This window comes from Cataglyphis hispanica, chromosome 15 (assembly GCF_021464435.1).
Source record: "Cataglyphis hispanica isolate Lineage 1 chromosome 15, ULB_Chis1_1.0, whole genome shotgun sequence".
NCBI lineage: Eukaryota > Metazoa > Arthropoda > Insecta > Hymenoptera > Formicidae > Cataglyphis > Cataglyphis hispanica.
The window spans coordinates 5,044,733-5,069,057 of NC_065968.1; the positions used below are offsets into that span (position 1 = coordinate 5,044,733).

At 34.9% G+C, this 24,325-nt stretch overlaps 2 protein-coding genes across 9 annotated transcripts in view; one reads left to right on the forward strand and one right to left on the reverse strand.

Annotated features, from left to right (window-relative positions):
• Positions 1 to 24,325, forward strand: part of LOC126855043 (putative sodium-dependent multivitamin transporter) — a 132,786-nt gene that overhangs the window by 102,222 nt on the left and 6,239 nt on the right. Inside the window, exon 1 of one of the 2 annotated variants that reach the window (XM_050602377.1) lies at positions 23,300 to 23,426. The exons of the other annotated variant lie outside the window; for it this stretch is intronic. Within the exon in view, the coding sequence (XP_050458334.1) occupies positions 23,364 to 23,426 (63 nt within the window). The 5' untranslated portion in view covers positions 23,300 to 23,363. Of the gene's footprint in view, positions 1 to 23,299; positions 23,427 to 24,325 lie in introns of those variants that run through there. 2 annotated transcript variants of the gene reach the window in all.
• LOC126855031 (tensin-1) overlaps positions 1 to 24,325 on the reverse strand; it is a 154,850-nt gene that overhangs the window by 97,910 nt on the left and 32,615 nt on the right. For all 7 annotated transcript variants that reach the window (XM_050602326.1, XM_050602330.1, XM_050602329.1 and 4 more), the window contains exons 2-3: positions 2,856 to 2,964; positions 2,269 to 2,306 (exon numbers count right to left, since the gene is read on the reverse strand). In XM_050602326.1, coding sequence (XP_050458283.1) covers positions 2,269 to 2,306; positions 2,856 to 2,964 — 147 coding nt within the window. The remainder of the gene's footprint in view (positions 1 to 2,268; positions 2,307 to 2,855; positions 2,965 to 24,325) is intronic.

Below are 24,325 nucleotides of genomic sequence, written 5' to 3' on the forward strand. Positions count from 1 at the left end.
CGTATATTTATCGCCGTACAATTTTATATAACAATTGATGAATTAAATAAAAAAATATTAATCTATATATGTGTGAAATTATTACAATATAATTAAGGCGAGAAAGACGAGTATATACGGAGTTACTCGGGTATCTCTTTTTGCAGAAATTTGCAATTTGGTCTCTTGAGACGTTCGAAAGATACGGCTCTTTCGTATTTATGCGTTGTAATAATTCTCACTCGTTCAGTTATCTCCCTTCTTGCGATCGTTCGCTTAAATCTTTTTTATCTCAAACCTTTACGGAAGATATGACGTAGTATTTTTACGGCCAAAGTATTTTTGCGGTCGATTTGAGCGCAATCATGCGTTTTTCATCGAAAAGGGAGAAATGACGATCGTTTGGGGCTCGTAAGTGTAATGAGTCCGCGTTACTAATGACCGTACGTTTGTGATCATGTCGAAGGACCGGATGCCGCCAGACTTGCTGATCAATCAACAATAGTCGCGACAACCTTGGCAATTACTACGGGCTCGTTTATGGCCCCTTGACATTTTTCTCGCGTGCACGAAATATCATTCGATCGCGATCGTTAATTTTGCGGCAGCTTTGAGCTGGCAATCGCGAGTGTCTCCTAGCAACATGACATTTCAAAGAAACGTCAAACAGTGCTTATTTCGGATATTATCCTCGTCGTAACAAGCATTAAAACGTTGTTTCAAACGCGCTCTCCAGTTAATTAATTTCTCAAAAAGTCTTTAAAAAGTTCATAATAGTAATTTATACTATCAACGAGTTTTATCTCGTACTTTTATTACAGTCATATATATTAAAATATAAATTGATATATTAATCATATATATTAAAATAAAAATTTAACCGTGTAAAGCTATAAACTAGATGACCGTGATTTGCTAAACGATGCTGACAACTTTTAGCAACTTTTTGCTAATGATAACTATCCTCACGACATCCGCATAAGCCCAAGATTGCGCTTCCTAAACGATACATCACCGTTATCCCAGGATAACGACACGGTTAATCCGCCCTTTCCGGCAAAACGACTGAGGCCACCGCCGCAGAAAGCAATGTTCTTCTGGTCTGCACTTCTCGTGTCTGACGCACGTTCTTCTCCATGTCCAGTAACATTCTGTCTTCCACAAACACTTAGGCTTGACACAAGCGCGTGCTGAAGACGCGCTTATGGGTAGGTTCGGCCCTATCTCTCTCTCTCTCTCTTTTTTTCTATGTACGAGCGCGTGACATAGGAATACTTGGAGATACGAAGAAGGTAAGGTAAGTAAGGCTCGTGCTCTGCCCGGTGACTGAACCCACACCGCATTTCACGTAAGGAGCGCACATACATGTACCAGCACACACTGGCAAAACCGGCGAGCACACACACATACTCATACTCGCCCGAGACATCAGACCGAAGAGAGAAGACCCGTTTGGAGAACCGAGAATCTCATCAGTTAAGATATCGACGTACTTTTTGGATTGAGGCATAGGTACGATGGAGATTTACCGCGCATACCGGGTGGAGAACGGTGGAAGCTACTCATTAATCTGTGTTATTTTGCTATCGCGCTATCGACCCCTAGGCCGTGAGAAGAACGATTATTACCTCGAGAAGTAGGTGCAACGACTGCGAAATTATATGACGCTAAGAGAGATATTTAGTTTCTCGATACTTGTTATAGAGAATTCTTATTAACGTGTATCTTGAATCTTGCATCTTGAACAAGTTTAGTGAAAATCTTAATATTATAATATTATAATATTTTTTTTCAAACTATATTATAAGAATAAAATTTTTAAGTTATTTCTTTGCAAATTATTGTATAAAACAGAGATTCTAGTACACGAATAATTTTCTCAAATTTAAATGACGCTTTAAAATTTTCTAATACTTTCCTTTGTAAAAGAAAAGAAGCTGATGTACGCAATCACTATCAAGTTGAGCCTTGGCTTAGCGTATCTCGAAGGCTCGAAGGGTTTGTTTAAGTATCAGGAAGTACGCGGAAGAGCTCAGCTGCATGGAAGAGAGGCTCTTCATGTACGTGAAAGTGTGTGTATCTGTGTGCTCTTTGCTCCGGTCTGTCATAAACTTTCCGAGAAGGAGAGTCTTGATTACGAATGTCATGATTAGGAGAAGTGACATATTCACGACAGTCTAATCGCAGCGTTTGCATTTGCGGAACGGGTTTGTTACGCGCGTCGAAGAGAAATCAAGAGCAACTATTATAAAAAGAATAATGGCTACAAATACATATATAATCACGTACCTTGTCCTCGCATGTCTTGTGGCAAATATACTTGCACACTGAAACAAAAAAAAAAAAAAAGATTCGAATGCATAATATACTTTGCTACTTATCCTGAGATTTATAAGCAAATTTTAATCAAACGGTAAATAATAGATAGAGCACTTTTTCTTTTTAATTGTCAATGCGTTGCAAATCGATAAAACCATCGTTGTACCAAGCATTATAATCACGTCTTTGGTTTATATGTGCCATGTTAATTAATAATATGTTATCATGTTAATTATCCATTTGTTGCGGATGTAACAAATCAACTCGATTTAATCTAACACACGTGCCAATGTGCTTACGGTTGAAAGTGCGTTTTTACATTAATCGTTATAATCATTTGATGTAATCTCAAGTGCACGGCAATGAGACTTAATAGCAACGATAATGTTGATAATAATAAGAAGAAAAATATCGAGTTTCGATCCCCGCAGCGACGTCGCTCTAACCGGCACTTTCCCGCCAGAATGAGCTTCCGTATCAACGATTGATTCCAGAGTACTACCGACAAGAGCCAGCTGTTACTTGGTACCCTGAAGGGAATGATGTTATCGACTTACCTCTGCAACAGGAGGCCTGCTTGATCACCGCCTGGTGGCACAAATGACATGGTCGTGGCTTGCGCAATTGCTTGGTGCGGAACACGTGGCACTGTGGTTCAAAATCGCTCTAAAACAAAAGAGAGGACCTAATTATTATAATGATCGTATTTCAGATAACCAAGGGGAAAAACCACTGGCGCCATTCCGCCTTTTTTGCCATCGTTTCTTTTTTCTCGTCGAGATCGATCAATTAGTCGCGAGAATCTCTCGAACGATTAATCTCGTTAAAGTACATTATAAATGAGTGGCCTGTTCGACAATGGCACTCGAGGGGGGAAAAATATCTGATGCCGAAACGAGGTCGCAGATCTCAAGCTTCGGCTTCAGAGCAAGAGTATATTTATAACGTAATGAAATATTTACAAGCAAAATAATTAGACTGAGGTCGCTTATGTTTAAGCATTCGTTATATTAAATACACGATTGCTTATAAATATAAATGTATATTTATATTACACCTGAACATTTATGATATCTTTATTATCTTGTCATTATTTAATATTTTATTCTATATAAAAGAGAATTTGCAATCGGGTTTTACAATTACAAATCAATATTATAGACGCTGGAAGAATTAAAAAATTAATATATATATATATAATTAATATAAGTCAATTTATTTAATTTATACATGGAAATGTAGATTGATTAAAATTATTGAAATATAAATACCCTTATCGATGCAACAAATTTACTTAGGATGAAATGTCAAAATGCGGTGGATGTTCTCGCAATATTGCGGGCTCAGCAATGCGAGCCCATACGATTAATCATACAACAAACCGAGAGGATCAGCTTCGCTTAATCACTGCTCCGAGGATCCTCTCTCTCTCTCTCTCTCTCTCTCTCTCTCTCTCATTTTGCACGCGCGTTTCGCAGCAATTATAATTATTCTCATGTATGGCTTTTCTGCGGTCCCGGATGGAAGAGGGATCTCGAGCGAACGGCCGGAGCATAAATTGAGAAAACAGAACAGCCATTCATTAGGATCGCGTTTATCCTCGGATACGCTGCCGGCGAAACGCTCGCCTTCTCTATGACTCCGATACGACGGTCAACCTGTTAACAGTACTTAAGTCGGTGCACAGCACTTCGTCGGGAGAGGCAGTTCGCAAAGTTATGCGCAAATAAGCGCCCGAGGCGCACCGCATCCTTCGCAAAGCGCAGCCTCCGATTACGGACACGCGATGCACTCGGGCCCTTTCCCGAGAGAAGTGTATACTCCGTCTTTTCACCCACGATCGATCAAATCCCCGCAGAGGAAAAACGCAGATTTGAATACGAGTTACGATGCCGATGAATTGCGCTCCGTGAAGCTCGAACGAATGGTCGTACACACAAACAAGTATACGCATAGATAATTCAAAATTCCATATAAAAGAAAAAATTTTCTTAGAATCGAAATATATTTTAACGAGATATAGATATAGCTATGAGATAAAAAAGTATAGTAAAAAAATTTTTGCAACGGTTTCAATACGGCATCATTTTTTTAAAGGAATTCATATTTTTAAGAAAAAAAAAAAAAAGAAAGCAAAAAGGCATTTCAAATCGTACAGAATCAAGCGTAATGGTACGAGCATACATAGCTTCGCAATTTGCAAGAGCTCACGAGTACATATACTCACGTATATACACGCGCACTTTCCTCACTGCTGATATTTAACGAGTTTAATCATCGCACGTGCAGTGCAGTGCAGCAATAAAGCATTTTTTAGCAAGCCACGTAATTGAGACGCGAGAAAAACACGTCGCTCGAGAGGGGCGAGATCCTTCGTTGAAATTTGCATTTTGTAGTCGATGTATTAATTTTATTGCGTACGGCGCATTCTCTCTCCTTTTTGTCAGTTCTCTCTCTTTTTCTTCTCGCGCGATCGAGAACGAATGCGTTGACGGTGGAAACAAAATTATCGGGCTATTACTGTGATGCAATATTTCGTAATTATCAGTTTTATCGTCGCCGCGGGAATTCAGTTTTACACGTCATAAATTATTGTATTATACGGACTCGAAGAACAACAATCTTCCTTATTGATCATTATACGACGCGGTGCTTTCCTCACTCATCATCATCGTAAACGTAAGCCGCCACGTGCTTATCCTTTTTATCAAACGATAAAACACACTGTTGTCCATTGTATCGTTTTGCTCCGAGTCCTCGCGAAGCTTGATCTATGGACACTGTGTTTGCTGGAATTACTTCTTGGCTGGTTTCTCGTCGTGTAATGATACTGCAGTTATATATCGTCGCACGCATATTGTCGTCGTAAAAGTTGATTTACGCGACACAATTGAAACTCACATGCGTATAAACTTTAAGATAAATATAAATTTATGCTTTTGCGATTGTGATTATAGTATTTATTATATTAATTTATTTTCAAAAACAAAAGTAAGATAATTTAATTATTATCAAAAAATTCGAAAAGACTTAACTCTCTTTCCTGCACTGTTAAATATTGCTCACTAGTATGTAGATTATATATACATCTTATCGTACTTAGTATATACTAATTGCCGGATTCATTAGTACATCGAGACCTCTGACATCACTAGATGAAGCATCGCCATTGATTACATGCGGTACTAATTGATCTTTAATCTCTGCAGGAATTGGCGAAATCATACGTGATTTTCTCGACATGCACACGTCGCCCCTACGACTTTTAAAAGCTCCTTTTCGAGATTTTACTCTATTATATATCTTTATTCGCATAATCAGCCACCATCTCTTACTCTCTAAATAATTTGAAAACATACATAGTTTTTAAATGTTAATTTTTATATACAAATAAGCTACATTTTTTAATATATAGATTCTAAATAAATTCTACAATCAAGATAGAATTTTCCGTGCGATGTGCACATGAACAAAACGCGAATAAACGAGATGGCACCAGCGAGATTTTCGTTTAACGAGCGGGCTGATTTAAGACCGCATCACGAATAATCCATTTTACCGCGGGTGGATAATAACTATATTTCATAATAGATTCGGTGAATCATGCGATATATCATGTAACGTGTAATTTAAATGTTGCACACGTTCAATGGACGCAATACGCATATAAAATTATGCGGTCTAGCACAATTTGTGATAAATGCGTATGACAATCCAATCCATTTTAATAAATCCAAAACGAATCAAATATATTTCTAATTTTTAATCTTGTTTCAATAAATTTAGAGCGCTCTATTACAATTTGATAATAGATTGTAAGCAATACTATTATTTTAATGATTATATTATTGAATACATTTGCTTTTTATGTGTAATTAGTAATTATATATTATTATAATGATTAAGGTCTTTTTATATATAAGAATTTTCACAACGAAAAAAAGATAATAGAAGAAAAAATAAATCGAATAGCAATATATTAGTAAAGCTAATATATATATATATATATAATAAAAAAATTATGTATATTAATAAAAAAATAAAAAATATAATAAACTCTGAAACACTTCAATTAAGATAAAACGTTATTTAACAAGCAATATTTTTACTTTCAAATTATAAGAATAAATTTTCACAAATTTCTACATTATAACTTGACTCGAGAAAGCAATGATACTTTTTTATCAATCAGCTACGATAAATGTGTCGATCTACTAAGACACAACTCTCGAAGATATCCCGCTGCGCGCACTCTTAAGATGTCTTCAGTAGAGTTATCATGTTCCAATTAAAAAGTATAACCTGTTTCATTAAAATAAAAAAATTGAAGATGAGAATTTCAAATGCCTCAGAAAATTTCTTCGTAAGACTCTAATCCTATTTAATTTTATATAATTAAAGTTTCTTAAAATAAACTTTTAATTTCATTCGCTGTTTTTATAATCTACGGTTTGTAAATCTAAAAAAAGACTCGAGAGATCCGAGTTCCGCAGTTTTATTTTGGAGAACCAGAACCTCAAGAACCGAAGAATCTATTTAAAGATCTTCTCTCTCTGATCGAATATGGAACTCATGCAAAAAGTCTTGGAGCTTGTACGGGTTCAAAGCTCGGGTAAGCGATTCAAGTGGCATCAAGTGCGCTTTCTCTATCGCGATACCATGTAGACCAGCGAGATCATTCGAAAGAAAACGAAAAGGATAGAGCGGCGCGAGGCGAACGCGCGAGTTAGAACAGAGTCGGCTTTGTCGCATTCGCGCTTGCAAACGAGTCGGAACACTTTGATTTACATTAACCGCGAGGATACAAAGACGAGAACGCGACGCGTTCTCTCTATCTCCCTCCCTTACAAGAGTCAGTCTCTTGTGCTTTCTATTTCTCCGAAAATTTTATCTTTATAGTTTTCTAGACGGTATATGATGTACAGGAAATATTGATGCGAGTTATTATTAGAGCAGATGATAACTTTAGACATTTTTCAACTGCTCTCTGACTAAAATATGTAATGTATTTTATCTCTTTTAAATTTTTAAAGATAAACATATATTGTTAATATTAATATAATAGATTTTGGTAAAAATTCGGAACTTTTATTTATTAAATCATCACGCAATAGAAAATATGTATCTTGATATCAAAGTCTTATCTATGATTGAGAAGAGAAAACAGTATTATACTGGCAAAAGTAGCAAGATAAATGTCAGACACGTGTCATTATTCACTCTCAATAACAATCCGCATTGGTCTGAGCGATCGCCATCTGATCATACTTGTTCGACTGTCGCGACTGATCGCCTGACAAACGATTCACCAAGGTGGCCGGTTTGCGTCGGCGAGGAAGCGGCAGCTTGAAAAAAAAAGAGAAAAAAAAAACGAACAGCGATTTAGAAACGAGGCTAACGCTCGCAACGACAAGATCTTGGCTCGTATGGCGACTCGTGCACAGCAAGCGCCTTGTATCCCCGCTGGCATGTAAACGCGCGGACGTGCCTCCCTTCGAGCTTGCTTCCTCGAAAGCATCTTCGCGATCGCACGGAAGTGACGCATGTAATGGAGAACGACGAAGAAGAAGACGCGGATCCGCCAAAGATAGCAAAACGCATTTGCTTTAAACTTGCTAATATACCTTATCTTTATAAAAGGAGAGAAGATAAATATCTTTATATTTTATCTCATAATATAATTCCAAATTAAGATCCTCATAATTTTATCGAGATCAAAATTAATCGGCGTTACGAGTTAGAAAATGAAGAGATCGTCACCTCGAGTTACATTTCCGGTTATCGCTGCGTACGAAGGCGAAATAACTTTCAAGGTGAGCGCGGCGTGATTGCATCGCGAGCGTTCACGGCTTAACAAATTGCGGGAGCGTGCGGCGAGAGGGGCGGAAAAGAATCCGGGATCCGTGCTCGCGGAGCGTGGCGATTTTATATTTGATGGCGCGCTCGTGTCCTGTGAAGCTTCACGAGGTGTGGCGCCCAGCGCTCCGCAATGACACGTGGTTATGACAAGGGAGCTGAGACAAGAGGAAACGTACAAATATCGACGGAGGGGATCAATTAATTAATTAATTAATTATTCATCTTTTATTATTACTAGTAGATAAAATATCAATTCCATGTCATAGAAACTAATTAATTAACCATTGACTAGATTTCTTGTATAGCGTTTGATCTACCAGAGATAGAAAATTTGTTATGCATAATTTACGTGCTTTAGAGATAAAACGTTAGTTAAAACCGTTAGTTAAAACTGGAAATACTGTTCTTGGCATAATATTACCTATCGGCCGCGCGGACACATTGGCACGCGATCCCTTTGCTTTTATGTCATTTTTTGTAGCGGATGGCGTTCGGTGCCGATAACGTATTCTCGACTGTAACTTCACCTTTGAGCACAGCGATAATTCACCAAGTCACCGTACAACCATTGGCATTCCGGATGTGACGTTGCCGGCGTAATAAAAAAAAGGAACAATAGAAGAAAAGAAGAGGAAGAGATCGAGAATAAAGATTCGAACGGCATAACAAGAGTAGAGAGGAGAGAAAGAGAGAGAGAGAGAAGAATAAATAAATATATAAATATACACGCACAAAAGAAGAATAATATAATATATATTCCTCGTAGGAAATTATCGGAAATTTCGATTATTTCTATATTTTTGATGATTCGATCGAATGTTTGATTTAACTTGGCGCTTAATTTTTTATTGAAATTGTAACAATATTTAATTATAGTGTTTAATGTTAATAAAGATTTTCGCACAAAATAAAATTTCTTTTAAAACGGATTGTCATTACGCCATTGGTCGCATAATTTTGCCAGTCCGATAGTTTCCAGCTGCCATATCGTAATTTCATCGTGGCCGAATCTCCGATGACATCGGAATTACGAGCGAGCAGGGAGGAATGAGAAAACGAAGATCGTGGGATGAAGATTGAGGCAGGAGGTGTGGGCATGGCCGCGTGATTGGTAATCCTTTCGGCTTGTAAATCCGGCATGGAAATGGAACAGAACGCGCGTACGAGAAACGATATTTCTTATTCATCGGGCGTCTGAGCGTGCGTGAGTTTACGCGGCCCGAAATGCGTTAGACCCGTGCGATCACGCGCCAATAAATTTCCATTTCAGGCCCCTCGTTGTTCCACTCTTGTGGGCCCAGATATTGAGTTTCACGGTGAATTTCGTGATACGGGTTTTGGCCGTTCGACAGAGGACCAACGTTATTTTGTCAGCCGTTGACGCGAGAATAAAGTTTGCAGTAAATTATTCTACTACGGTTCTGCCCGGATATATATATTGCATCATTAAAAACTTTTATACTATATAAAATATTTAATTAGTTGTGCTACGCCTCTTATTTTTGTACGATGTTGGCGAGGATATTAATCATTCATTTATTCTGGCGTTATACGATAATCGAAAATTGCATCTCGGATTAATTAATTAAGTTTTATGATTAAAAAAAGGATTGAAAAGATTTAATGTAAGAGTGATTTAAAAAAATTAAATTTTGATTAATTTTCTTAAATTGTATTGGAAATGAACTGCATCTATCTTTATTCACTGCTTAATCTACAATTTATTCAATGATAATGGGATATAAAATGAAAGTGGGATCTTGGCAAAACACCGATACTTTCATAATGCACATTCCGTCTTGATCTTTTCCAAAAACCACGAATTTTTCGCGATGCAATCCGCGCGTCACGCGGAACAAGGAAACCGAGACGCTGACTATTGACAATGAACTTGGATAGATATCGCGCTGGGTTGATGAGAAAGAGAGAGAGAGAGAGAGAGAGAGATATGCATCCCCACGATGCATCGAGATTGCGCGGCTGATAACGCGGTCTTGCTGTACTTGACACACCACACAGCGAGAGATTATGTTGCACGTGCGCCGGATCGTGGCGATCCAGCATTCAGCCGGCGAGGATGTAAAATGCGGCATGACGGACGGCCGCGGCTCTATCTCTCGCGGCCGTGCCAACCGGTTTCCTTGCGGAGAAAATTTTGCACAGGATTGCCCGGGATGTCTGTGAATTGAGGTACACGTGCGCCGATGATCGCGCGTGGGCTACCGCGAAGACCGGCTGAACGCAGGAGGATGGAGAGATTACATTACAGCTTTGTGTACAGGAATGTTGCCCCGGCTTTTTAGCCAGTCAACGTTTCCGCACACGGTTCTCGGCAACGCTGGCCGTGTAATTTTCTCATATGCAGAATACATTCGGCACTAATGTCACAAAATGTCACTAATCATATGAGTATACAGAAAGTTTTGAATAAAGATTAATACAAGAATGAAAATATGTTAATATATACTATATAATTAAATGTTATATTTATTTTAATATTCTTGTTTCTCTCAGAGAATTCAAATAAATTAATCAAAATGCGCAGAGAGAAAAAGAGAGAGAGAGAGAGAGAGATAAGGAAGTATAAAAGTTTAGAATCTCTCAATATACAATACGAAATTTCAAAATAAATTTAATAAAGATATCTGTCACTTCCATTTATAATCTGTAGGATAATAAATTGAATATTCTTTCTATGAGATATTACAAATAATACTTGCAAAATGAATTATGAAAGGCATGGCAGGCTATTATTAAATTTGATAAATGGAACAGTAAAATAGCGCAGTTCGCCTATTACGTTATTACTCAGCCAAGTTTCAATAAAAGTTCATTCTTCGTATTCTTACTAATTCTTAATAAATATTGTATCAAAGACAATTAATTTATAAATCCCTGAATTAGGCACTTGTGCAAATCATTGCGCGTCATCATTCAATGTCGTTCACGATCATTGAACGTCACTCAAACGTAAGATAGACGTCGCGCCCGACTTTGCTTTCTTTATTCCTATCATCTTAGCAAAGTCTTTTCTCTCCACCATAGCAGAACAAACTTGGTATACGCGTGTGTTCACCATTTGTCACGCATGGTCGTGCGCGGTTTTTGTGGTCCTACGACTGAGTGAGATATGGACGACTCGAGGAATCTCGTCGCTTTTTTATGAGGCTTCGGCACATGTTCCTTTCTGGGAACTTGGTAATTTCGATTCGTTCTTTGTCTTAAAGCGCTTGTCTCAAAACTTTAAAAATTATTGCCTTGAATCGTAATTTCTGCTAACTAAAGACAGCGATAGATTTTCGGATATATTTGAAAAAATAACATGAGAAATTTAATTAAAAACTGGTTTAAATTAAAATAATTTAAAGTATGTACTGAGTGTGAATTTCTCCTCTATCTGCGTATTAAATTTACTATTCTGCGACAATAATCGCGTAATGTAAAATAATATTCTTGGATTAATCTTATTTATTTCGCCAAATTCGCGTTTATAAGTTTCTGATATTTTATTTTTAATGTAATATAATTTTGTGATATATATAAACACTTCTCTTCTCTCTACAAACATAAATCTCGCATATGTCAATCGCAAAGATAAAGAGATCGGACAAAGTATTATAATATCCGACATTCAAAATGACTCGTATGATTGGCATTATGATCATAGCGGAAGGTCGGCTATTTTTCAAAGTACTACTAAAAAAACTTATTCGTTTGTCCATTGTGGATGGATAATAAGACAGTTAAATGTAGCGAAAGAAATCAGAGTCAGCCAGATATCGTCGGTAATCCAGCGCCGTTTGTCATCGTTAGATAATCCGCAATAATTCCCGGCGATTGCGAGGAATCGCGTCAGTCGTATTTTCAGTGTATGTTTTTGCGATCGGATTAAATATATAAAACATGTTATTACGTGAACATGGGTTAAAAATAGATCAGCAGAACCGTTCTTGAAATGGATTAGCGAAAATATATCACGGAATGAATTGTCTCTCTCTCTCTCTCTTTCTTTCTGTAAATGTGTGTCTCATCGAAACTTCATCGGACACGCAATACGCACGTGTGTACATCAGCGTGTATCAACGTCACTTCGTGATCGCTACACAGTCGAAATGTCATAAAGACGAAAGAGCGCCGGCCGCCGTAGACACACATGTCGCCCGTGCAGGGAATGTTATTACTCGGAAACATCATAATCCTATGTTCGACGCAGATGGACACACGCACATATAGGAGGGTCACGTATAAATCTCTACGGTCCCTTCGTTACAGACGCCCTCGATGTGCTCGTGGAATTTATTCATAGAGTCGGCGAGCCTATGTGGACTTAACAAACGCGGAGCGCGGTCCCTTTTTTGCTATTTTACGATTACCCAAGAGCCATCAAAATATGAAAGTACCGTATTTTAATTTTATGTTTCTTTTTCAAAGTTGTTACCATCTTAAGTTGATACCATCTTATATTCGTTATTATTGTGGCATTATATTATACATCAATATTATATATCGTACCGTTTTCTATGACATGTAATTTTTTTAATCTTTCTTATTTTTATATACTTCTCGTAATAACGAAACGAGATACATCACCGTAGTTTTTTTTATTTATTTACTTTTTTTTTAATTTATACGAAGTTGGAACTCACAGATATGTCGCCTTTTTACTATCAATACACAGTGAGTTGAAAGTAAAATAGTAAAAAAGCGACATATCTGTAAGTATATCGAATAATCCGGCTTTCTACTTTTGCCGACCCTTTCATGTCCTCTCTCTTATCGACGAAATAATGGAAAATTCGTCTTTCACCCGCAAGTAATGCTGCATCGAAGCTTTCACGACGAGTGTGCTGAGGGATACGGTTCTTAACAGTTTTAAGGGGAAAAGAGCGTTTTACGATTTTATTTTTATTCCCGTTGTCGGTACCGTCTTCGAAGAGAGATGAGCGCTCTACTTTCCCGGTTTTGACATGAAATGTTCAGCAAGTTCTTGGCAATCCGCTTGACCGACTAGAAGCAGCTGTTACCAATGAAAAGTTTTAGAAAGATTAAAGAAGAGTAAAGAAGCACACTGACCGTTATCTTTTGTCTATACTTTACGGTTAGCCAAACGCGGGGCTGTCATTTCGCAACATTTTTTGTAGGCATAATAAATCATCGAAAATATATTGCAGAAAGTTTGCAATTTGGCGTCAACGACACCTTACGCAAATTGCGAACAGATTTTAAATAAAACCACTGAAAAGACATTGCAATTTTCAAGACGTGGTTTTTAATTTTATAAATTTTAAAACCATGTATTCTATGTATGTTTACGATATAATCGATATAATTATTATTTATTGCCTTATTTAATTTCATGTTTACGGTAGTTAACCTTGCTACTTTATGATGAAGTATCTGATGCAATCACTTGTCATAGTCGCGAGGCACGCACCTGTCGGATTTTGAACCAATGATGAAACACTTTCACGAGTCACTCATGTTGGAGACCTTTCTCGTTGGCATTCAAGAGAGGCAAATGCCTGCCAGATAATTTACGTAATCCGTCAATTGAGTATCTCATTGTCCACGGTAGCTGCAGCAGTAGTTCATTGGTGAATTGGACACGCGTTTAAAGCTCATTTGAATCATTCATAAGCGACTATCAAGAGTAGCAAAATTAAGAATAAATCTCATCAATTACCAAAAATAAATCTAAGCAATTTTAAAAATTAATATAATTCTCCCCATTTTCTTTTCCTCAAAATGTAAAATGTGTAAAGATAAATTTTTATTTATTAATATATTTATTAATTATTTGAATAAAGCGCAAAGTCAGACACAGATTGTATAAAACATACGCGTATATCACGTGCGGATGTAATGGTCGTTCGCGATTCTTCGCCGTTATATATACGCGGCGAGTTCTGAAGCTGGACGAGCTTAATTATTCCTGATCGTCGAGCGGCGCGATAATTGAAACGCTCCCGAGGCTAATTACGGAGAATGCACAAGCGAGCGGATGGTTCATAACCCTGGCTATCTGTCTATCTCGAATGGATACACATGCGCGTGCGATATGTCGTGCGCGACTCACAAGCACGCAATGTTGGTTTTATTCGATCGGCAATGTTTTCGTCGTATTAATGTCAGTGATTATGTCATGGATGCAATTACGGCGCCGCGGTACGTAAGAACGGTTATTATCTTCTGGTCATCCAGTTTATGGTTATCGAGCTCTACAGCTGGCAGGGTGGGTTATGCACAGGCTTTGCGTTGTTGTTTTTTCACCTTTTTTATAGCGCTATTGTGAGAATACACATGTATCAATAGAAAGCTCGTTCAATGAAAGATCGAAGATATTTCTCTTTATGAGTCTTACAAAATTTTCAGTACAAATGTATTAATTATTCATTTGCTTTTCAATGCTATTTTTTTTTATTTTTAATAATTTGTAATAAAAATTGTAAATAATGAATATATAATAAAAATTTTACCAATTTTTTTTCTATACAATATCCAAAACTGATAAGTAATCGTTCTCATATAATACTCGATTATATTCCGGTTTAATTTGACGTAAGACATTGCTTCGTAAAAGTTGAAATACAAAGTCACATTCATTTTTGTGGAGTAACTTTTCCAACTAATCTGACCGGTTGCGTTGTAGCGGAAGAATTATTAGCGTCGTCTGCAAAAAGCTCCCTTATCTACGCAAAATCTCTCTTGCCTACTTTCTCCGTTTTGTTTATCTCGGTAGAATAGGCGTCGTGGCTGCGTAAAGCATTAGCATCGGGCGGTTGACCCCAATAATTTAATACATATTACCGCCGGTTTATGTATGACGCGTCTTGTTTAAGGAGATAAAATGTCGGGCTATAAGAAGAGGTTGACCAAAAGTAAAAAATGGCTCCTGCGGGCTACTGCGGTTTTCTCATAAAAAGTCTGCGACACGCGACATCGCTTACATTTTATTGCATTGTTAAATGTAAATCTTCCCGGGTGTATCCAGGTGATTTGTTGCGAGCATGAATTAAACGCCCCGAAATAAAATATTATACAGTCACGTATACAGAACGCAACCCGCAGAAACCGCATAAAAATTGCATAAAAATATTTAATAAGTAAATTTATTAAATTTATTAAAAATATTTAGTAAGTAAATTTAGAGCTCCTACTGTATCTGTAATGTATATGTGTATTAACTAATAGTCGCAAAAACATTGATGGCGTTTTCGGGTTTTCTGAGTTAATAATCTGCGTAAGGGGGAAATCATTGATCGATGGCCGATTTATTTTCGCGGTTCAATAAAAAAATCGATTCTTGCAAAATTTGTCGACGCGCGTATATATACATATCTAGTGATTTATTAATAACGTTCTGGATTTTCTAAGTTAAACAATTTTCTAAAAACTTCTAATTCCTCTCGCACAGGATGCCTTTACAATTATGAGTTTGCAATCTTGGGCGTGATCACGTCTACATATAATAGGGTATAGAAAATTAAACATGAACGAATTAAACGTCGCGCGCGATCAAGAATCAAATGTAAAGTTACCTAGTCATGTGCGAGGCATTACAGCGAATGGCTCGAGGTTAAAATCCGTTCGTCATTACAGCAAAATCATATAGCGTTTCATTGAAGCCGCGATGTGAAAATGTCGGCGGTAAGATCTCTAATTCTCGATTACAAGTTGCCAGCGTCGTTCTTAATGACTTATCGTTAATTAAATCTGCGCAGTTCGATCTTCTCCCCTTTATACATTCTGCGCATACCTAGAAACTAGGTTGCAACCTTTTTCTTCGAAACGCTCGATCAACGAAGATGATTTAATCATTTGTATAATGCACTACTTATAAGCTATACAGAGCCTTAGAATTATTATTAATATCTTTTGAAAAATTCCATTTGTTTTAGGAATAATTCTTAAGAATCATTGATCTCTCAATAAAAATATTATTATAAAAGATATGTAAAGTAATAAATCTTTAAGTTATTAATCTTAATAGAATTGAAATTGTGTTGAACAATAATAAGTAATTTCGTTTTTTTGTCAAAAATCATAGTCTCTTCTAAGCCAGTATTAATGATGCATTTTACTGCATGATTCTTGCGTAACTTAGCAACAAACAGTGTATTTCATATCGACCTTGACGTTTGATATGTGCTCATGTGTACATAGAATATTATTAGCAAAGATACGGCCTCCTTTATTAATATTGCGCATTTTTATTTAGTATAATTATCTAGTACAATTAACAATCTGCACGGAATAAATTCTTTTTCCAATAAAGAAATTTTGTTCTTTTTTTTCAATAATAATAATTTTTATATCGTTTTTAATAAGCGCATTAATAAAGACTTTGCAAAAATATGAAAATATGAAACAGCAATATGATAAATTGAATTTATATTATATAATTATATCTCAGCCCGAAAAATTTTTTCTAAAAGTGTTTGATTATAAATCTTATTTTTTTCTTGTAGAAGAATATACCAACTATTTTCTAATAATTATCGATGTCCTTCTGACAATCTCGAACAATCTCGAAGATTTCTACGCGCGCGAGAAAATTTGTCGGATAATAATGAAATGTCTTTGTAGACGTGGAAGTAGAAGTTTCCATGTTGATGAGATTAACGAGCATAAATAACGAAAGTAGCTTCTACGTGACAGCGATAGGATGGAAACTTTCAAAGGACTCTAAAAGTTTTTCGAATCATCCTGTTGCAGTAAACAGCTTTTTGTTAAGAGATAGTCGGAAGGAGTCAACAGTTTTTTTTTCCATTTTTTTGCAGAAATATAGATCTGTTATCTCTAATTTGAAATGCGCCAAGAAATAAAATCAAAGATAATTTTTATATTGTGAAAGAGATCACTGAATACGTGAACGAGGTTAAAGAAAGTTTGAATGTCCAAAAATTTTGCGCGATATCAAAAAATATTATGTATTATTTATAAATTTTCAATTGTTAGATTTCTAAAAATGTACAATCAGATAAGTATGCAGAATACATTTCAACTATTTATCGTAGATTACCTTGCAATATTACGTAAGTCCATAAGAATACTATCGCGATGTATAATCAAGTGTGTCATACATTCTTAAATAAAAACATTATTGCGTCGAAAACATTAATCAAGTGATTTTTTTACTCACTGCACTTCATTGAGAAAAATTTTCACGTAGCTAACTACGTGCGCACTCCCATACATAAACACGCGGCTATCGAATAACATATCAATAACTCTTCGGCAAAATTACGCATCACGCATTCGTTGATAAATCGACGTGCATACATATTGTATGCATAATAGATCACTACGGTTACTATAAAATTCCAATCTTATATATATATATATATATATATATATATATATATATATATATATATATTTGATCTTATATAGCCCGTTATTATGTGACCAAAAAAGAGCGACAAGCAACATTAGATATTTATAATGTAGTTGTTATTAATATAATTAAATTATTGATTACAATTAATAATTTGTTAATTATATCAAATAATAAATCAATAATTTGCGGATAAAACGCACATTGAAAAAGAATTTGCCTTGCACTAATTTTTCAATTGAAATACAAGAATTTCGAAGGAGAAAAAAATCACAGAAGTTTCTCTCTCTCTCTCTCTCTCTATTTCTTATATTTCTTAAAATTATTTTTACCTTCTACGAAATTTGATTTGCCAACTATCAAAATTATTTAAGATATTCTCGAAATTATCATTCGTCATTTATCGCCCCATTAAGTCAAACCAGACCACCATCATTAACCCAAGTTTAGATCTAATGCAACATTAATGGCTACAAACATCTTCGTAGATCTATATCATTCCAAATCTATGTATGTTTGGTCCCAATTGGAGGTCTCCATGGGATTTATAGCTGGCGATTCAAACACGCACCGCTATGCATCACGATCGCAAGTTAGCCGGATGATCGTATCTTCCTCCATCGAGTTAGCCGCCGCTTACACAACACCATACCATGCTTGCATCCGCGTTATTTCAGTGTTTTATAGCGGCGTCCTGTCGTCCTCATTGCCTCAGCCTCTTTCATCTCGCGAACTATTACGGATTATTCGTACAGTAAACGTGATGTGAAACGATTATTCCCTACTAATCGAAGTGTGTAGAAATGAAAATGACCTGATTGTTACGCACTGATGTTGTTTAATGCCAAGTTAATTATAATTACATATAATATAATAAAACTCATTAGCACCATAACAAATGCATTATATTTTCCGACTTCTTGTTAAAATATTAATATATTAAAAAAAATATTATTACATTTTAATACATTTTTTAAATATTAAATACATAAATCTTTAACGCAATTAATAATTAAATTATATTCATCAAATATTTTTTTAAAATAAAATATTAAATTAAAATTATGTTGAACTACAGCCGTCAAACAATAGAATTTTTAATATACTTTAGGTATAGATCTAATAATTCATATTCATTCTCACGCGTATTATGCAATGGTAATTTTAATCTTTAAAAGCTTAAAGTATGATTAATTATATTACTAACGAAACAATAGAACTCTCTATGAAATGTTTCTTTCCCAACGGTTACGTTAATATAGCCGTTCTGACCTCGTAACTATTCAACTGACAATCGGAACGCGTTAATAACGTTAATTGGTACACATAAAAAGTAGGCCAACGCTAAATGAAACTCACAGGATACAAACTTATTTGAAGATTGTATTAAAGTTTAAGGATAAATTGTTATTCTTCGTCTTTGTCTCATTTCAGTCCCATCATTCAATATCCGGCAATTTTGAACGGTATAATCTTTCAACATATGAATAATTGAATTTTTCTTATTTTGACGTAGCGTGATTCTTGCGATCCCCTCCAATATATAGATACTACATGCACACACATACATATAATAGTTTAATTTGAAATCATCTATCAACAACTTAAATAAAATATTGAGATATAAATTATTATACAATTAATTTTATTAATAAAATTTATTAATAAAATTAATAAAATTATTATGCTACTTTTATAAACTTTCTTATTTTATAATTGATTATCTCATAATATTTAGTACTATTTTAGACATAGAAGATTAAAAAATATAATATATTATGTTTAGAAAAGAAAAAAATAGAGCAAATAAAATATAATTCTTAATATCGAGAATTACAATATTAATGTGATCAACATTTACAAACGATGGTGTAAAAAAATATCAAATTTTCAGAGCTTCTATAAATAGTACTGCGAAAAGAAACACAACAGGAGCTCATATGTTTCACGATCATATCATCGATAAATCGGCAACGCATCGAATAGTTTGTAAATCATCCTGTCAGTCAATACCGATTGGCAGAACAACATACCCTCTATACATTTTTAGAAGTAACGTCAACAGCGACGGACATGTAATTTGACTTGTTAAGCCGATCCATTAAGGAGATATGGTTATCGCCAGTGTCGTCATCGGCCCTGTTGCGCGGGTGGATTCGAGGTCGTTTATTTCCATCGCTAACTGCGTTGTCAAACACATGGAGTTTAAAATTCAAACTGCTTTTTATTATCAAGAGATATTTTTGAAAGCATGACGTCTCGCCATTAGCCGATTGGACTGCTAAATAAAATGCATTACGCTTTGTTTATTACTGAATGTATAGTTTTGTAAAAATATTGATACATATGTGCGAAAATAGAGAGAAGAGATACGTAGGTATGCTACGTAAAATGTAAAATAATCGAATTTAATTACCATAAAATCGGATTTGTGACATTGTGATATTTATCATGTCATCTAAAATAACTCTCTTTTTCGATTGATTGAGTTATTAGAATGTGTTCGTAGTCAATCACATTCTGAAAATTTTTGCGCGCAAATTTTTCTAATGACACGTTATCGAGAAAAATATTATTTTCGACATTTACTGTCGGAAAATAGTAATTGACCGAATAGAAGATTGCCGTAGTCAAAAGTCACGCGATGCCGTCGAGAACCGTTTAAAAGCCGCATTTCTCTTATAGCGGCACGTTTCCCGTCATTACCAACGCCACGTGACTCTCAGACGCGGCGTATTATGAGTTAGCGTGAGCTCGTAGATAATTAGTTTGTAAGAGACTTTAGACGGAGAACGTAAGACCAACAATTCAGACGAGTCGCATGTCGCCGAGAAAACAAGGGCGACTGCGAGTCTCGCGATATCGCGGTACCGCATTATCATCGATCTCAAAGCAAGGATGAAACATCCGCATGGACGATAAAAAGAGTACGCGAAGAAATTAACCTGCAGCTATAAAGTTTAACGGCAACGTTCAAAGGACGATAAATCTCCTTTACATCCTGAATATATTATGATTGCAAATTGATATGTCCGTAACTCTGATACATTTTGCAAGATGATAATTTCTTATACAACTCTGTATAATGCCAAGAATAAAATGTTAATTTCAAAAAATAATTATAATGCATATGTAATAAAATAATAAATATCATGTTTCTTTTATCAATATATTGTTTCAAATGTGATATACTATACAGTTATGAATGAAAATCATTTTGATATTTGATCTTTTTAGCAGAATAAGAATGCGAGACTAATGGCATTGCATTAAGTAGGTATAATAAAAAGTCTCAATATTCTATTTTGTGCCATCAATATAATAACTTGGCCGTCAAGTCATTGAGTACTTCGAGTTCATGATGCAACGATAAAGTGATGTATAACGAGGCGTGTCTAGAAAATATGTAATCGCTCAGAGAATTTGCAAGAGAATTGATGCTCTATCAGTCGATCGCATGATGGCAATTTGTCTGCCGAGACGTTTTATGCTTCACAATTTATCGTAAGCTTTTTATTGTTGAACTCTTTGTTACTGACTAAGTCATACGAGATTGTAGATATAAGTAAACTATGAAAGGCACTTATGCTATGCGAGCATAATAAGAGAATAAACTTTATACAAGAATTGAAATTTTTAATTAATAAGAATTTAAAATTATTAATAAATGCTAATTAATAGCTAAAATGTTTTCAAAAAAATTTATTAATTTATCAAATTTATTTATTACTTTTTATAATAATAATTTAAGAATATTTAAATTAATCATGTTATTTTTAAATTCAATAATTTTTCTTTTTAAATAAAAGCAACTATATAAAATTGTTAATTGTTTCTAAATTAAGATTGATCTGTAGTTTATTATGACATCTATAAACAATCGGTAACACATCGGTATTGTTCAATGATTTATTGACACAATCGATCGTCGTTACTGTGTATTTTGCCTCGCTTTTTCTTTCACAATCTACATGTAATTTAATACAATTAATGACCGCACCCGTGGTACGGCCTTGATCGCGAGTGATTGTCGGTCGACATATCGAACACAGCATCGAAATTGTAACAGAAAGAATATGCCGGGAATGTCGTTTGACGTAACTAACGTTGTGATTGTTGCGTGACGGTAGTAGCGTAGTTGTCGGAAATGTATACGTACTTGCAGGTGCACTGCAAATTTAAATATTCCTGTCGCAATACGCATAACTGCGGTAAAGATGCATTCAAACGTGTCACGTCATTTCAATCTTTTTGAATGCTTCGTATTAAAATAGTATTTTTGTAATAATAAAGTTTATATAATTTGATAATTGTTGTGTAATCATTAATTTGAATTGACGGTATTGATATTAAAATATGGAGTTAAATTAATGTCGGTTAAATGTGTAATGTATAATGTATATAAAAGATACATTTAATAATATGAGAATATTTTATTAATAATTTGCTTCTTTACCTTTGTACCAAATTATTAATTTTACTGATAATTCATTGGAATATTCGCGATTTCGATCAATTTGAAATTACAGAATGTAAAATTGCATAATATGCAGATTTGCGTAAGGCCATTTATCAAATTCGAATATATCCACTAAATTATGCGTCGCGGCAAATTGGCACATTCCGGCACGGGCTATCAAAAAATCGCCGCTCGCACGCACTTTGTTAGTCGTTTTAAACCAGTGTCGCGATACATGCAGGTATTTTAATATATGCGGCTTTGTCGTATTTCACTTTTCACCACAAATTGCCGCTCGATGACACGTGCGTTGCATGATAAGTTGCAACACACAGGTGCAAAGATAAGCTTTGCAAGGCAATTTCTTTGTTCCCACTGGTAAAAAGCGCACACACAATTTTATTAATTAACTTAATTGGCAGCTTTGATAACATGCCGCGTCGAAGAGTACCATAAATTTTTTTTCTCAGCCTTGGAATTCATACCCGCATCTTTAAATTACGAAGAGCTGTGATATGGAAGGAATCAATTGACACTTGCGCGACACTTGATGAAGAATAACGGTTGCTCTTAACACTTCTTTAGACGGCTTAATTCATGGTATTTTCCCAGCCACAATGCATTAATATGAGAAAAATATATTATTTTATTTTCAATATTGATAAATGTATATATTTAATATTATATATAAATATATTTTCGAACTGAAAATTAATATTACTAAAATTTCAACATTAAATACTCTTTCACACGTCACTATTAAAAAAATTTATAATATATGATTTCTATTTTTTTTTTATTTGATAAAGAATATCATTGCAGTATCACTCAAAGTATTCTGAAAATGATTAGATTATATATGATCATATAATCATTTCGCAACCTTAACAGAAATCACAAATACAATGTCATGGATTTTACGTTTCGTGCATGAGAAACTACAATTAGCTACAATTCAACGTATTTTTACGTAAGTCAGAAGGCTCGTTATTAACGCGAGTCATTAGATACTTTCGCAATTCACTTTGAAACCGTTTCTAGGAAAATAGTTTGTGTTCTTTGATTTTTTAAATCAGATAGATGTATTTGTGTGACATCATGCGCATCGATGCATGCATTTATGGAAGATAAAAAATGCACGAGAAAAAATTTATATAAATTACTATCTAATATACTGGTATTTAAATAAATGGAAGGGATCTTTAAACGCGATACCGCGTAAGGAGAATGTAAATGTTTATATAAGAAATGGCTTAAAACGTGATGATAACTGTTTTTCTCTTTATATTTGTAATGATTCAGAAAGAGACGTAAGGATTAAATTCAAGGATGGTTAGCAGTAATTTGATACTTGATGAGATGATTTGAATAAATCGTACATAAGTAAAAACGCTTCGTCGGCAGCCCGAGATGAAAAAGATATTGCAAGCAGGATGGCGTGATTCTGAATCACAATTTGCACTTTACGACGCGGTAAGTCTAATTATACCAACTGTCATAACAACTGAAAAATATATATAGCGTTGTCTCAGCGAATCTCTCTCGACAAGAAAAATATCTTGCGATTTGAAAATCATTTTACACGACAATTATATACAATCTTTTTTGTGCATTTTTTATCATAGTGAAAAATCTATTTCTTATAATATTTATTAAATGCATATATTTGACATAAATATGATGAATAGCGACACTTGTAATTAATTCTTGATTTGAAATTAAACGTTACATATTCCCTTGCTATTCAACACGTTGGATTAATTAAAAACGTGAAATCGGAGGCGGAGCATCACGCACGAATTGACTCGAATACACCACGAACATGAGACGGTCACCTCGTTATTAATTAATTATTAGCCCGCTCGCACGCGACCATTATCAGATCGCTCGTTACCAGATGAATTATGAAACAATTATTTCCGATATCTACTATAAAATATCTTTACGAACGTATTATGGCGTATATTGTAAATTATATCTGTTATACAGTAATAATATTATATTTATAATATTAATAAATAAATTATGTACAAGATTAAATAAAAAATAACGTGTTTGTATATGAGAATCTTTTGTTTCGAGAGAGCAGGAAAAATATCGAATTCGAAAAAAAAAAAAAAAAACTCAATCCATTTCAATTTGTCGAGAATTAAAAGTAAATTTCTGTAGGTATTAAAAGTAATACCTCCTAGCAGGAAATTATTGCATATTGGATTTATTTAACACGGTCGATTGAAAGCATTTTACTTTCGTCCTCATTCAAAGAGACGTTCTGGCTTTATACAGTCCCTCTTGCCGACTGCAGAATATTGCCGGGGTTCGCGTTAGATTAATTAACACTCTCATGAAATGGTGATGTCTATGTATATGTA